The sequence below is a fragment of the Eubalaena glacialis genome, chromosome 18, assembly GCF_028564815.1.
Source record: "Eubalaena glacialis isolate mEubGla1 chromosome 18, mEubGla1.1.hap2.+ XY, whole genome shotgun sequence".
Taxonomy (NCBI): domain Eukaryota; kingdom Metazoa; phylum Chordata; class Mammalia; order Artiodactyla; family Balaenidae; genus Eubalaena; species Eubalaena glacialis.
The window spans coordinates 61,359,382-61,375,076 of NC_083733.1; the positions used below are offsets into that span (position 1 = coordinate 61,359,382).

General features: G+C 44.5%; 1 protein-coding gene across 1 annotated transcript; it reads left to right on the forward strand.

Annotated features, from left to right (window-relative positions):
• Positions 1-1,229: 1,229 nt before the first annotated feature.
• Positions 1,230-11,290, forward strand: C5AR1 (complement C5a receptor 1). Its single transcript, XM_061173507.1, has 2 exons — positions 1,230-1,272; positions 9,863-11,290. The coding sequence occupies exons 1-2, from the start codon at positions 1,270-1,272 to the stop codon at positions 10,910-10,912; spliced, it is 1,053 nt and encodes a 350-aa protein (XP_061029490.1). The 5' UTR covers positions 1,230-1,269; the 3' UTR covers positions 10,913-11,290.
• Positions 11,291-15,695: the final 4,405 nt, after the last annotated feature.

Genomic DNA, 15,695 nt, shown 5'->3' on the forward strand with positions numbered 1-15,695 from the left:
CATTGTTCAAATGTTTACAAGGTGCATGGATCATCTTTGCAATAAAAAGAAAGCTAGATCTTCACAAATTGAAGCTTGCTGGAGAAAAATACTATTTGTGGAGGAATGATGTTGGTGGTCTACAGGAGAGTTGCAGACAAGCATGGGAAAAATGAACCTGTTTCTGCACCCGTCGTAATAATCATGCTCATTGTGATAGACTGAAGAATGGTTCCCAGTGATGTCTGCATCCTAATTCCTGGAACCCAGGGCGTGACTTTATATAGGAAAAAGGACTTTGCAGATAAATTAAGGATCTTGAAATGGGAGATTATGCTGGATTATCTAGGGGGTCCTTAAATGTAATCACAAGGGTCCTTAAATGAGGGAGGCAGAGGGAGATTTGAGACACACAGTAGGAGGGAAGGAGATGTGACCGTAGAGGCAGAGATTGGAGTGATGTGGCCACGAGCCAAGGAACGCTGGCGGAGACCAGAATTGGAAGAGGCAGGAACAGATTCTGCTCTGGAGCCTACAGAGGAAGTGTGGCCTTGGCAACATTTTGATTTCGGATTTCTGGCCTCTAGAACTGTGAAAGGATACATTTTTGTTGTTTTAAGCTACTCAGTTTATGGCGATTTGTTACAGCAGCAATAAGAAACTAAATCAGGTAGGATCCTTCCCTGCCCCAGACTCCAGCATGTTTCCACAAGAACCCAGAATGGGGCTGGAAAGGATGGTGGTGGCTCTGGGGGGGGTGCGTGCCAACTTCAAAACTCTAGGGAGGAAGACGGAACAGTCCCCAAGTGCTGGGCCACCTCCACAGACCTGCTTTGCCTCTCTGGGCCTCAATGGAACCTGGTTGGGAGGCTGGGTCTCACAATCTCTGTTTCCCAGGTTTAAGCCAGTTGGACCCCTGAGATTTTCCACTGCTACCTGGGGCCATAGAAGGAAAGGGAGAGATCATCTCAAATGGGGCAAACCAAGGCCTGGAGAGGGGCCGAGCCTAGATGGGGCGGGGGTCTCTTTCGTCTGGCTTCCTCCCTCCTGGGACCTGGAACTTCCTCAGGTTTCGGAGCCCCTGCCTCCTTCCTGTGGCTGGGAGGAGGTGATCGGGGCTCTCTGGGTGTGTGCCCCGCGGAAGGAGCCCTAGACCAATGAGAACCCCAGAGGGGAAAGATGGGTCATTTCCTTTCTGCCTATTTGCAGACTCACTTGGGGCTTTAAAAACCACAGCCCTCAGGCGGGAGGGAACCTTTGATCAGCGGAGAACCTGGGAGAGACCTGAATATGGTGAGTCTTGGCGGGGGGAGTGGGGGGCAGACACCCTTTACCTGCGCGCTCTCCCTTCTGGGCGCCGTCTGCTTGCCCCACTCGCCCCTTCTTGCTACCTCTCCCCCTTTCCTTCCTCCTCCTCCCTGCCCTCGATCTCCAGCCCCCGCCTTCTCCCCTCTCCCTCATCTCAGACTCTCCCACTCCAGGTCTGGGAGGCAGCTAAAGAGTTAGATTGTCAAGGGATTATAGGGCCCACGATTAGCTTCAACTTCTTTTTCTTTCTGTTAAATAGCTCCAAATCCCTAAAGGGTATTCCGTGAAACTCCCTTCCCTCCCCAGAGCTTCAGATTCATTGTAGCTTCCCCCAGAGGCAACGGTGGGCACCAGTTTGTGGTGGATCCTTCTGGAAACAGTCTACAGGTGCTCCAGGGCAGCGTAGGGAACGAAGTAAGGAGTAGTTTGACACGAGGGTCATACTGAAATGGGGTTCAAACCCTGCCTTTCCTGTGTAATAGCGGACGAGACCTGTCTTTCTGAACCTCCTTCTCCTTATAGCGAAGATGGGGATAGTAACCCTACAGAGTGGAATCTACATCATAGGGTCATGGAGAGAATTAAATGAGATAATACACAGAAAGCTCTTACAGCAGTGCCTGGCATACAGTTGGCCCTCAATGCTTGTGACGTGTCTATCCTTTCTCCGCCACCCACCCTATAAAGGGAAGTCTCTTTTACACATTATCCTACGTCTTTTTTTTTTTTCTTTCATGAATAACATATTATATTATTGCCCAGCATTTATTGAGTGCTTACTGCATGCCAGGCACTGTGCTAGGCACTTGACATTTACGAATTTTGACTTAAACAATCTGTGAGGAAGGTATCATCCCCATGTATTTCAGGGAAATTGCCTCTTTCCTTTTATCAGCTGTGTGATATGCCAGTGGGAGTTTCCATCTCTTATCAAAGGAGATTTAGGCTGTCCAATACTTTGTCTTTAAAACCAAAATTAGGGAATTCCCTGGCGGTCCAGTGGTTAAAACTCGGTGCTTTCACTGCCGAGAGCCGGTGTTAGATCCCTGGTCAGGGAGCTAAGATCCCACAAACTGCGTGGCAAAACCAAACCAAACCAAAACAAAACCCAAATTACATCTTTGGACCCACATCTGGGTTTCCAGAACTGCAAATGCTGAATCCAAGGCATGGGCAATTTTTATTTTAACAGATATTGACAAAACTTGTACCAATTTACATTCCTCATCTACAGAGCATGAGAGTATCTACTTGTCTAGACCCCCATCTGCATAGTTATATGGAACTTTTTTATTTTTGCCAACCTGAAAGGCAGTTCATTGCATCCTCAAAGGATCTGAAGGCTTGTCTTTTTCTCATGGTTTTTAAAACGCAAGTGCTTATGTTTCTTCGTGCTCAGGGATGTTGAGTCACAAAGATTGCAAATTCAAGAAGATAAATCTGAGTCGAGATGCTCACCTCCACCCTTGTATCCCATGTCTCAGAGGATGCTATAATGGTTTCAAGTGGTTCTGTGTGTGGATTGTTTAAAGACGTTGTGTCCATGTAGGAACAGGGAGAGGGATGTTCCGGAAAAAAGCAGACTGTGCCTTCTGCGTATTTTCTAGCTCTGACAGCATTCCTATGTGAGTCTGTTATTTCCACTGTAGTGGACGGGACAGTTGGCAGGACTTTCCTGCTGTGAGGATGGTGAGACTGGAGCCCAGTGAGGGAGGGAAGGGGCTGGGGCAGAGTTTACCACCCACCAGCTGCTTGACTGTAGCCATGTCATGCCTCTTTTTTTTTTTTTAATATTTATTTATTTAGCTGTGCTGGGTCTTAGTTGTGTCATGCATGCTGGATCTAGTTCCCTTATCGGGGATCGAACCCAGGCACCCTGCATTGGGAGCGCGGAGTCTTAACCACGGGACCACCAGGGAAGTCCCCTGTCATGCCTCTTAAGTCTTTCCACTTTTCTTCCTCCCCCGGGCATCACCCCCATCGAAGCCCCCATCTTCGCTGGCCTGGGTCCCTGCCTCTGCCTCCTCTCTGGTCCTCTTGCCTCTAGTCTTACCTCCTCACAGCAGCCAGAGGGATCTTTCTAAAGAGAAACTCTCATCTAGTCCCTCTGCAGCTCCAAGACCATCCATGGCTCCCCATTACCCCAGGATAAAATACATATCCTTTAACATGGCATCTTTGGCTCCTCCAACCTCGTCTTGGCTACCTGCCAGCCATGCTGATGTTTGTTCATTTTTCTGGTGTGTGGACACTCCCTCCCTGTTACCTTGTGGCCTTTTGCCTTGAATGCATGCCCCTCACTCTCAACACACTTGAGGTCTGGTAGCCTCTCAGAGAGGGCTCTGGAGTTGGACTCTCAGAAGTTCTCTCCTACCTCTGCCACTTGCTAACTGCGAGGACTAGGAAAGGTCTCTTAAGCTCTCTGTAGCCTCAGTTTTCTCATCTGTAAAATGGGTGTTGCAATGGCAACAATGCTCATAGGGTCGTCCTGTGGATTAAATGAGATGATACATGGTACTTCCCTGGCGGTCCAGTGGTTAAGACTCCGCGCTTCCACCGCAAGGTGCGCAGGTTCAATTCCTAGTTGGGGAGCTAAGAACCCGCATGCCACGTGGCCTAAATAAATAAATCAATAAGCGAGCTGTTATGTGAAAAGGACTTAGAACAGAGCTTGGCAATTCTGAATTCTTTTCTCGTAAGCATCTTCTTCACCCTGTTCTCCTCCGATCCATTCATGACTCCTCACTGCCACCACCATAGTGCAAGCCACCATCATCCCTCACCGCAGCTAGACAATCCCAACCTCCTTTTCTTGTCAGCTTCTGATCGGGAGCCCGTTCTCCACACACCAGACAAGGGCTCTTGAAATCAGCCTGTGAACTTAGGAACAATAAGAGTACCCTGCCCTTGGGGTTGTTGTGGCATAAATACTGTGGTTAGGGAATTGATGAACTAACACCTGGGAAGCACGGAGAACAGCGCCCGGCACTTAGGAATCACTTAGGAGCCCCAGACCTGTGCTGTCCGAGACGGTAGCCACCAGCCACCTGTGGCTGATGAAATTTAATTAAAATGACAGAAAAGTAAAAGTTCACTTCCCAGACGCATCTGCCATGTTTCATGCACTCAACAGCCACAGGTGACTGGTGGCTTCCATCTTGGATGGTGCACATCTGGAACATTTCCATCAGTACAGAAAGTTCTGTTGAATGGTGCTGCGGTTTTATTTCACCAAGACCCTTCTCCTGGTCCCACACCAGGCTGGATTCTCTATTGAACACACTCAATTCCCATCCCTGGGGATTAATTTCTCTCTCCCAGTAGACCATAACCTCTCCAAGGGCAGGTGCCAGGTATGTCAGGAACAAATCCCCTAGCCTGTTAATATTTGTGCAATGAAGAAATATTATTAGAATCTTTCCTAGACTCCTAGAATGGTAGAACAATGAATTCTTTTGTATAGTCTATATAACATCCATTTTGGGGAGAAAGGGCGGTGCATTCACTGGTATGGCTCTACATAAAAGAAGAACAAAAGCATATATGGTAAAAGCTTCCTTCCAATGCTTGCCCTCCAACCCACTACTTCCCCTCCCCAGGGGGAATCACTGTTACAGATTTCCTCTGCCTGCTTCTGGAACTAGTCTGTGCATACACAAGCAAGCACACACACACACACACACACACACATACACACACACACACACACACACGGAGAGATAGAATGATAGAGACAGAGGGGAGGGGGGGAGGAAGGAAGGGAGAGAGAGAGGAAAACTGAGAGAGTGAGAGAGAGAGAGAGATTCCTCTTTGTAGGTAGCGTGCGTCACACACTGTTCAGTTTCTGCTTTTTCTATTTCACCCTAGATCTTGGAGCTCTTTCCACACACATCCTTACGTAAACTTCCTCATTCTTTTGACGGTTGCATAGTATTCTTTTGCCTGGATGTGCCATCATTAATTTAGTCAGTCCCCTCTTGCTGGATGCTTCGGCTATTTCCATTCTTTGTAGGGATGCTGCAATGGCAGAACTTTGCAAGCCTTTTTTATCGGGAGCATCCTAGAAATCACAAAGGGTTAGAATCAGCATCTTTTTTCTGCACTTGTGAAGTCAGTGAGAGGAAAGGGCCTCGTGAGTTCATTCCAGAAAAGGAGCTTGTCAGCTGATGAGAGGGGTAATGGTGAGCGTGAGAGCAGGGGGTGGGGAGGCTCCCCTTTTTGGGGTCTGGGTTATTCTGCAGCTAAGCATGGCCGAGAGCTTGTGAAACAAGCAGGGACAAAAGTTAGCTTCATGTATCATGTCTGAGGTGGACATTTAAAATATTTAACATCCTGCTAAGGTGCAGAGCCCCCCCTGAGCAGGGTCTGGGGCCTCTTGCCATGCCTGGCATTAACCCTTTCGTGATCCGAGCATGGGAACTGGGAGTGGGGGTCCCAAAGTAGAAAATGGGAGGCCAGGGTGCTGGGAGTGGGGATGGTACAGGTGGGTGGCTCAGGGCAGGGGCTCATTATCAATGGAAATAATTCAACAATTTTAACTTTTTTGAAACATTTTCACACTTATAGAAAAATTACAAGAATAATACAAAGAACTTCCATATACTCTTTACCCAGATTCTCCAAGTTTGCTTTGTCTATCTATCATCTATCTATCTATGTATCTATCTATGTATCTATCTATCTATCTATCATCTACTGTCTTTTTGTCCTGAACCAGTTGAGAGTAAGTTGCAGGCATCATGTCCTTTGCCCCCCACATGTCTCGGTGTCTCCTTCTCAAGAACAAGGACATTCATTTACACGAGCACAGCACAATGATCTATGTCAGGAAATTTACTGTTTGGTGAGATACTATTATCTATATCCAAATGGTGCAATACTAGATAATATTCAAACTTGCTCAATTGTCCAAATAATGCCCTTTAGAGTGAATTTGTTTTTCCTGCTCCAGACTCCGGTCCAGGATGTCACATTACATTTGGTTGTCCTGGCTCTTTAGTCCCCATTCATCTGGAACAGTCCTTTGGTCCTTTCTTGTCTTTATGACACTGGCATTTTAATTTTAATTCAGTATAATTCACGTAACATACAATTCACCATTTTTTAAATTAATTTATTTATATTAATTATTATTGGAGTATGGTTGCTTTGCAATGTTGTGTTAGCCTCTACCGCACAACAAAATGAATCAGCCATACACACTAATTCACCATTTTAAAGTGTACCATTCAGCGACATTTAGTACATTCAAGATGTTGTCCCATCACTATCTTTATCTATTTCCAGAACCTTTTAATCACCCTGAAAAAAACCCTGTACCCATTAAGCACTCCCTCCCTGATTCCCTTCCCCCAGTCCCTGGCAATGACTAGCAAATTCCCAATCTCTATGGATTTGCCTATTCTGGACACCTCATGTAAATGGAATCATACGATATGTGACCTTTCGTGTCTGACTTCTTTCACTCAGCATAATGTTTACAAGCTTCATCCATGTTGTAGCTTGTATCAATACTTCATCCCTTTTTATGGCTAAATAATATTCCACTGCATGGGTATAGCTACCCTGTTCATCCACTCATCAGCTGACACTGACATTTTCCCTCTGAATAATTTAATCACTACTATGGCTCTACCAGCAAGTACCCTGGACCATCAGCCCGATTGACCCAGTTGACCTTAGGGTAACATAAAGGAACTAGAAATAAAAAACAGTTGTTCAGAGAAAGATCTGAGCTCTTCAATAATTGTAAGATCGATAAATAATAAGAGCATTGCCATTTCTCATCTCCCTATTGTGTACCAGGCATTTTGCCAGGTGCTTGAACATTTTTCATCTTATTTAATCTGCGAGCTGGGTGTTTAGTGGGTATCAACCTCAGCCTGCAAATTTAGGTGCCCTAAGAATCCAGCTCTTATTATTTCTGTAATAATGATTTCTATTTTTCTCTATCTCCTTTCCCTGGGTTGGTGACAAAGTCACCTTCAGGGGTGGGCTCCAAGGGCCACAGACCTCACCCCTCAAGTGTCCTTACCCCATTGACAGCCCCCCTGGTTGATATGCTTCTTAAATCTCTTTTAATCCATGACACTTCCCGTTCCTTCCCCTGCCCCTTTTTTTTTAAATCTTTTGGCCGCGCTGCATGACGTGTAGGATCTTAGTTCCCCAACCAGGGATTGGACCTGGGCTCCCTGCATTGGCAGCGCGGAGTCTTAGCCACTGGACCGCCAGAGAAGTCCCTCCCCTTCCTTTTTAAAAATGCCATTTATTTGTGAGAGTAACAAGACCATTTGTCCTGTAGAGTTTCCTGAGTTCTGATTGGGCTGATTTTGTCCCTGTGGTGTTATTTATCGTGTTCATCTCTCCTCTGCTTTTCCTGTAAACTGGTAGTTTTAGATCTAGAATCTTGATTAGATTTACCTTCATTTTTTTTTTGCAAAAATTACTTCATAGGTGGTGCCGTATCCTTTCTACTGCATCACGTCAGATAGAGCAAATGTCTACTTGTCTCTCTTCTCAAGGTGCTGAAGCTGGCTGGAGGGTTTGCGGTGCCAGCTCAACCTATTTATTATATTTATCAGTTTTTCACCTGATGGTTTTATTAGATGTTGTTGATTGTCATCCAGACCCATGTTTCCTTAAGTCTATCATTCCTTCTGCAAATATTATTTGTAGATTCTTCTCTAAAGAAGGCCCGCCCACATTGACTCTTTATTTCCCTGAAATATACTCTGTACAGAAATGGCAGGATAAGTGCTTGATTCATTCCCTTTCCAGAATAAAAATGTGACCAATGGGTTTATTTGCTTTTATTACCATTATGAACTCATAGATCTTTATTATTAATGTATTTTATCGCATCACAGTTATTATTTATTATTATTATAATTATTATATACTCAAATTGTGCCATCTTTTGACTAGTGAGAGCTTTTTCAGGCTGTCTCTTTGATATGTCCCTATCATTATTTAAAATTTTTTCTTACTTTCTAGTGTGAGCTGTTCTGGGCTCATCTTGTATATTTTCTGTCCCAGAACAGGAATCAGCCTTTCTCCAAGGAGCCCTGGTTCCTTTGAATGCCAGGTGGTAATTAAAGACCATAATCTGTGTGCTAAGATACCCTTTGTTCTTGAACTCATATCCTTCTCTATTCCTTTCATCCCTTCTGCCCTGCCTCTAGCAAGGTACAAGTCTATTTCTTATTCTTATTTCTTATTCTTCCTCTTGCTGCCCCTAAATATTTTCTCTCTGCTCTGAGACTGAGGTTTTGGAATAATGATAGCTAAAACTGAAGGACTGCTAGGCGTTAACCAGGAATGAAATGGAGGCATGAAGCAGTAATGGAACTTGCAGAGGGCCATGTAGGCTTCAAGTAGGACAGTCGGGATCTGGATCCTAGTGTCGTGCTGAGCCATCCTGGTACCCAGGGCAGAAGGACACATGTGTGCCCCTATCTACACTTAGGAAAATATCCTTCCATTGTTTGAACCAAGTAGAAAAAGTAAATAAAGCTTTACCAACCCCCTTCCCAAAACAACCCCTCCTAAAACCCCATGACTATACATAAAGCCCCACATTGCTTGATATGTTTGCACGCCATTGTCAACCTGCAAAATCCCGCCCAGCTGGGAGTGAAAACTGTGGGCTGATCTGAAGGTTCCTCTTGCATAATAATGCAGGGTCATAAATCAAACAAACAACTGCAGCAGGTTGTCTTTATTTAAAATTAGAATTTTTTTCCACTGTGGTTTTTTTTCTGGGGGGGGGGCATTCATCTTGATTCTTTAAAATATTGCATTAAGATATTATGTATCTTCACTTTGCTGTACACCTGAAACTAACACAACATTGTAAATCACCTATACTCCAATGAAAATTTAAAAAATAAGTAAATAAAATTTAGGGAATAGCTCAGAACTTGGGCTATCAATTTTGGATTTATGTGCATATGATTATTAGCTTATTCTCCTCTAAGTATTAAAGTGCAGAATTAACTTTAAAAAAAGATATTATGTATCTTGATGACTGGTGGTCCCTGTCTACCCCGTATGCCTGAGTACATGAGGCCCTGCTGAAACACTGCTGACTCTGGGTAGCTGCTCCCAGGCAGAGCACAGAGCTGCCTCAGAGGGTGGGAGGCAGCAAAAGGGGGTGACGCTGCTGGTGGTGGTGTTGGTGGGGGAACTACCTACTCAGTAATATCATCTCAGTTTGTTGGTGACATTAAACGTGTCTAACAAGCAGTGTGTCATGGGTACTGGTCAGAGTGGATAGTGACCACAGTATTGTAGCAGGCCTAGGCTTTAACCATTCGGTTGCTAGATTCTGGGGAAGTCCAGGGACTTCAGGGGGAGGTGGCAGGATGGCACGGAGATCCATTAGCATGGAAGGGTTTTCACCATTTTAATAAGTGGTATGACACCCCAGCTGGCTCTCAGCCCTCAGCATCCCCATTTCCCCGGGAGAAACCTAAGACTTAAAGAAGTGGAGTGATGGGCTTTGAGTAGCTCTGATGGGCCCCCCTGCCACCTGCCTGCAGACTTATACCATCCTTGCTTCTCTGATTCCACCCAGGACTCCATGACTAATAGCACCCCTGATTACTACGATTATAGCAACTGGACCGATAACCCCAACATACTGGTGGATGACTATTCCCAAACCCACAGGCTGCATACTCCAGATGTGATCGCCCTGGTTATCTTTGCAGTCGTCTTCCTGGTGGGAGTGCCAGGCAACGCCCTGGTGGTCTGTGTGACGGGGTCCGAGGTCAGGCGAACCATCAATGCCATCTGGTTTCTCAACCTGGCGGTGGCTGACCTCCTCTCCTGCCTGGCGCTGCCCATCTTGTTTGCATCCATTGTCCAGCAAAACCACTGGCCCTTCGGTGACGCTGCTTGTGGAATCCTGCCCTCTCTCATCCTGCTCAACATGTTCGCCAGCATCTTGCTCCTGGCCACCATCAGCGCCGACCGCTTCCTGCTGGTGTTTAATCCCATCTGGTGCCAGAACTATCGAGGGGCCTGCTTGGCCTGGGTGGCCTGCGGTGTGGCCTGGGCCTTGGCTTTGCTGCTGACCATACCTTCCTTTGTGTTTCGTAAGGTCCATGTGGAGCACTTCCCACCCAAGGTGATGTGTGTGCTTGACTATGGTAAGGACGGTTCATATACAGAGAGGGCCGTGGCCATCATCCGGCTGGTCGTGGGCTTCCTGGGGCCGCTGGCCACACTTACAGTCTGTTACACCATCCTTCTGATCCGGGCGTGGAGCCGCAGTGCCACCCGCTCCACCAAGACTCTCAAGGTGGTGGTGGCAGTGGTGACCAGCTTCTTTGTCTTCTGGCTGCCCTACCAGGTGACAGGGATGTTGCTGGTTTTTTTCCACAAGACAAACTTCAAATCCGTGTCCAGTTTGGATGCCCTGTGTGTCTCCATAGCTTATATCAACTGCTGTATTAACCCCATCATCTACGTGGTCGCTGCCCAGGGCTTTCGTGCCCGGTTCCTCAAGTCCCTCCCCTCCAGGATCCGGGATGTGTTGGTCGAAGAGTCCGTGGGCAGGGAGAGCAAGTCCAACACGTTCTCCACGGTGGACACCCCGACCCTGAAGAGCCAGGCGGTGTAAGGGGAGGCCTCTCTGGCCACCATCTTTCCGGCGCTCCACCAAACTTCCGGTCCATTCACTTTGCTTATTGGATCTTGGCGAGGTGGGTGGCGGTTGAGTGAATTCGCCTCCATGCCTTCCATCTTTCCCGGCCTTGTCCTTCCTCTTCCAGGCGAACCCTTCTCATCACTCGTCATTTCCAAGATTAGCACGTCCTTCTAGGGACCCCCAATCTTTCCATCCAAGGCCCTTGGAAAACAAACAGCACCCAATATACCTGGAGTCCTTCCATAGAACAACACGTTCGTGTGCAGAGAGTGTGAATACGTTAGATACATAGAACTCAGACAAACAGAAACATTCAAACCTTGAAGAAAAGAGTTCTATATTTATTTTATGGAGAGCTGGCCAAAAAAAAACAAATGTAACTGGCATCTCAGAAGTTATTCTTGTTTAGTACAAAGCAAAAGTCCACGGACCTATCTCAGCTTTTGGAATTGAGTTGATTTAAAGAAAAACAGTAAGTTAGTATGTTACTTCACTGGGTTAAAAAAAAAAGTATTAAGTAAAAAGATGTTATATGGTTATGGCAAAAAGCAAGCAGTGAGGAAGACACCTAGGGTTGGGAAACATTGGTTGGGCCCCTCCAGGGAATGGGGTCCCAGGGGAATTTGCTGTTTTATGTTGTCAACTGCTGTTTTGTTTGCACTGAAAAAAAAATTAAACATTTTCTTTTGACCTCATTTAAATTCTCATGCCGTTGGGTTGTAAGTAGTAAAACGGAGTGATCCTGGGTACCTTTGACCTGTTTCCTGCAATAGGCACGTCTTGCAAAATGACATTACAATATCACAACCAAGATGTTGACATGAATACAGGTCATTTTCGTCACTGCCAGGATCCCTCGTGACACCCTTTTCTAGCCACTCTCACTGCCTTCTACCCTCCCCAGCCTTGTCCCGAACCCCTAGCAACCACGAATCCTCTCTCCATCTCTGTGATTTGGTCCTTTCAAGAATGTTATATCAATGGACTCATACATATATAACATACAAAGCATGTAACCTTTGGACTTTCAAAAAAACTAGTACGCACCAGTTGAAAAATGAAAATAAAAGATAATAAATGTTGAAATGTTGCATTGTTTATAACTGACTTGGAAATATTCCTGCTTAGTGCTTTGTGTGTGTGTGTGTGTGTGTGTGTGTGTGTCCACATTGGCTAGAAATATTGTACAGACCAACAGAAATATGATGTGAGCCACGTAAGTAGTTTAAAACTTTTTACTAGCCACGTTAAAAATTTAAATGAAAAGGATGAAATAATAGTAATATATTTAATAATGTAATGCAATTATATGTTATATTAACAATGATATGAATGCTATATTAATTATATTATAATAATTTATTATATATTGTATGATTATATGTTACATGAATATCTATGTAGTATATAATATTATATAATAATTTTGTTTATAATTATATAATATATAAATATGTAATATAACAAAATATATAACATATATCAATACTATATTAATGTATATATATATGAATATATTATAGTAATATTAGTGCTATTAATATATTTATATATTACTATATATAAAGATATCTAATATAAATTGATAAAATAGTAATAATATAACCAATAATATATTTTGCTTAACTCAATATATTGAAAATATTTTTATTTTGACATGTAATCAGTGTGAAAAATTATTACTGAGGTCTTTTACATTCTTTTTTTCATTGAAGTATAGTTAATTTACAATGTTATGTTAGTTTCAAGTGAACAGCAAAGTGATACGGTTATACATATATTCTTTTTCAGATTCTTTTCCATTATAGGTTATTACAAGATATTGAGTATAGTTCCCTCCTGTGCTATACAGTAGGTCCTTGTTGTTTATCTATTTTATGTATAGTAGTGTGTATATGTTAATCCCAACCTCCTAATGTATCTATCCCCTCACCCCACTATCTCCTCTGGTAACCATAAGTTTGCTTTCTATGTCTGTGAGTATTTCTGTTTTGTAAATAAGTTCATTTGTATCATTTTTTTTAGATTCCACATATAAGTGATAGCATATGGTATTTGTCTTTCTCTGACTTACTCCACTTAACGTGATAATCTCTAGGTCCATCCATGTTGCTGCAAATGGCATCATTTCATTCTTTTTTATGGCTGAGTAATATTCTATTGTATATATGTACCACATCTTCTTCATCCATTCATCTGTCAATGGACATTTAGGTGGCTTCCATGTCTTGGCTATTGTAAATAGTGCTGTTATGAACATTGGGGTGCATGTGTCTTTTCTAATTAGAGTTTTCTGTGGATATATGCCCAGGAGTGGGATTGCCGGGTCATATGATAACCCTATTTTTAGTTTTTTAAAGGAACCTCCATACTGTTCTCCATAGTGGCTGCTACATTTTACATTTTTTTTTTTTTTTTTGGTACTGTCTTCAAAATCCTGGGTGTGTTACAGTCACAGCACGTCTCCATTCAGGCTGGCACATTACAAGTGCCCAGGGAGCCACACAGAGCTGGTGGCCCCTGAATCCGACGACTACATAGATATCAACTCCCTCCTTCTTTTTGCAAGAGCTGGCTGGGTCCAGGGTACAGCCTTCAGCATGGGGCGCTGGGCTGGGATTTTGCCTAATTCCGATGGGAAACATAGCTGAATCCTGCTACTACAGTGTTCTCATGTCTGCCTTGGGGACAACTTTTATTTAAAGATGCTGTCTGAGCACCTAGAGTGACAGGTGCTCTGCAGGACTTCCAGAAGAGGTTGTGTGTGGTTTTTGATAGTAAATGTTGGTACCTGCGCAGACCCTCTAGCAGCAAGATCGTTAGGGGAAGACCTGAGCCCCAGCTACCTTCAGGTCTGATACCCTCTGTAAAGATGCTGGAGATCTTGGATGTCCCTTCTACCTGGTCAGCCCACATCCCTCCTTCCACCCTCCTCCCAGCTGCTTGGGCCTCCTCCCTGGCTGGTTCCAGGCTGGCTGGTTATCCTCTCTCTCAGTGTGATCCTTCCCTGCCTCCTCTGCAGACTTTCTTCCTCTGCCCTGAAATATTGGCTTTCTAGAGGTCTCTTGAACAGGCTTCCTACTTTTGTGACTTCATCCAATACCTTCACAGTTCTCTCTCTCTCTTCATGGTATGGCCTCCGTACCTACTTTGCCCAAAATGATCTCAGCATCTTCTCCCAAACCTCCCCCTCCCTTTGCATTCCCCAACCCAGGGGGTGCCCTACCGTCCATATAGTCACCCAAGCCTGCACTTGGGACCCATGCTGGATGCCACCCTCTTCCCACCCCATGCCTTTCATGGTCCAAGCCCTCCATCCTCTCCCACTTGGATCCCTGCTCCTTCTCCTGCCTGGTCTCCCAGCTGCTTGGTCTGTTTTTAAAAGACCACCCCTATCGCTATTCTACCTTCCTTTAGGGTGCAGCCTCCTCCAGGAAGTCCTCCCTGACTTCCCACCCCTATGCTCCATCTCTGTTCCTGGCCATCCTCTGGCTTTCCTGGTTTGGGCAGTGGGCTGCAGGCAGTGGGGTCCCTCCTTCACGCTGATTTGGAAAGGAGATGCTTCCCAGAAGCTGGGCCCCATAGTGGTCTTCTAGAAACACTTGGAGGCCAACATGTGGGATCCAGGTGTCTTCTTCAAGGCATCCTCAGCCTGGTGTTGATCAGTGCTGCCCAGGAGGGAAGTGGGTTGAAGGGCCAGGCGATTGTGAAATCTGGAGCCTGGGAAATCTGCTAAGTCAACAAGTTCTAAAGAGGAAGTGGTGGGGAAAGGAAGGGAATGATGGGTTTGGCTGAGTTGGCAGTGTTCCTACCTCCACTCCCACCCCCCCAAGTCCCCTGTCACGGCCCCACCCGTTGCTCAGATCTGGCTCCCCAAGGCCTGGGGGGTCAGAGACTCCCGCCCTGCATCTGTGCCATGTGACCTTCCCAAGCACCCCATCTCCAACCTCCAGGATGGTATTACTCCAAATTCTTGTTGTCTGATAGGAATATAATGCAAACCACACGCATGATTTTACATTTTTCAGCAGACAAGCAAGAGACAAGCAAAGAGAAACAAAAAGAATCAGGTTAAAATGAATTTTGGTGCTATATTTTATTGAACCAAAGATATTTCAAGCACTGTCATTTCAATATGTGATTGGTATAAAAAGTTATTGAGAAATTTTGCCTTCTTCTTTTTTCATGCCAAGTCTTCGAAATTTGGTGTGTATGACAGCATCTTTCATCTCAGATCCAGCTCATTTTTTTTTTTCTGGTTCTTATGCAATATATTCTTTTAACTCTCTAATTATAATTTATTAATTATAATAAATCTTTTTTCTTTACCTCTTTGCACTATTTCTGTTTTCACACAGTTGTTTGGTTGTCTTGTTTATTTTCATCTCTGGTTTCAACTTAACATTTTTCTTCCTGTGTCCGGTTATCTTTTTTGTTTTTTGAATTTTATTTTATTATTTTTTTATACAGCAGGTTCTTATTAGATATCCATTTTATACATATTAGTGTATACATGTCAATCCCAATCTCCCAATTCATCCCAATCCCCCCCCGGTCACTTTCCCTCCTTGGTGTCCATACGTTTGTTCTCTACATCTGTGTCTCTATTTCTGCCCTGCAAACCAGTTCATCTGTACCATTTTTCTAGGTTCCACATATATGCGTTAATATACGATATTTGTTTTTCTCTTTCTGAATTACTTCACTCTGTATGACAGTCTCTAGATCCATCCATGTCTCTACAAATGACCCAATT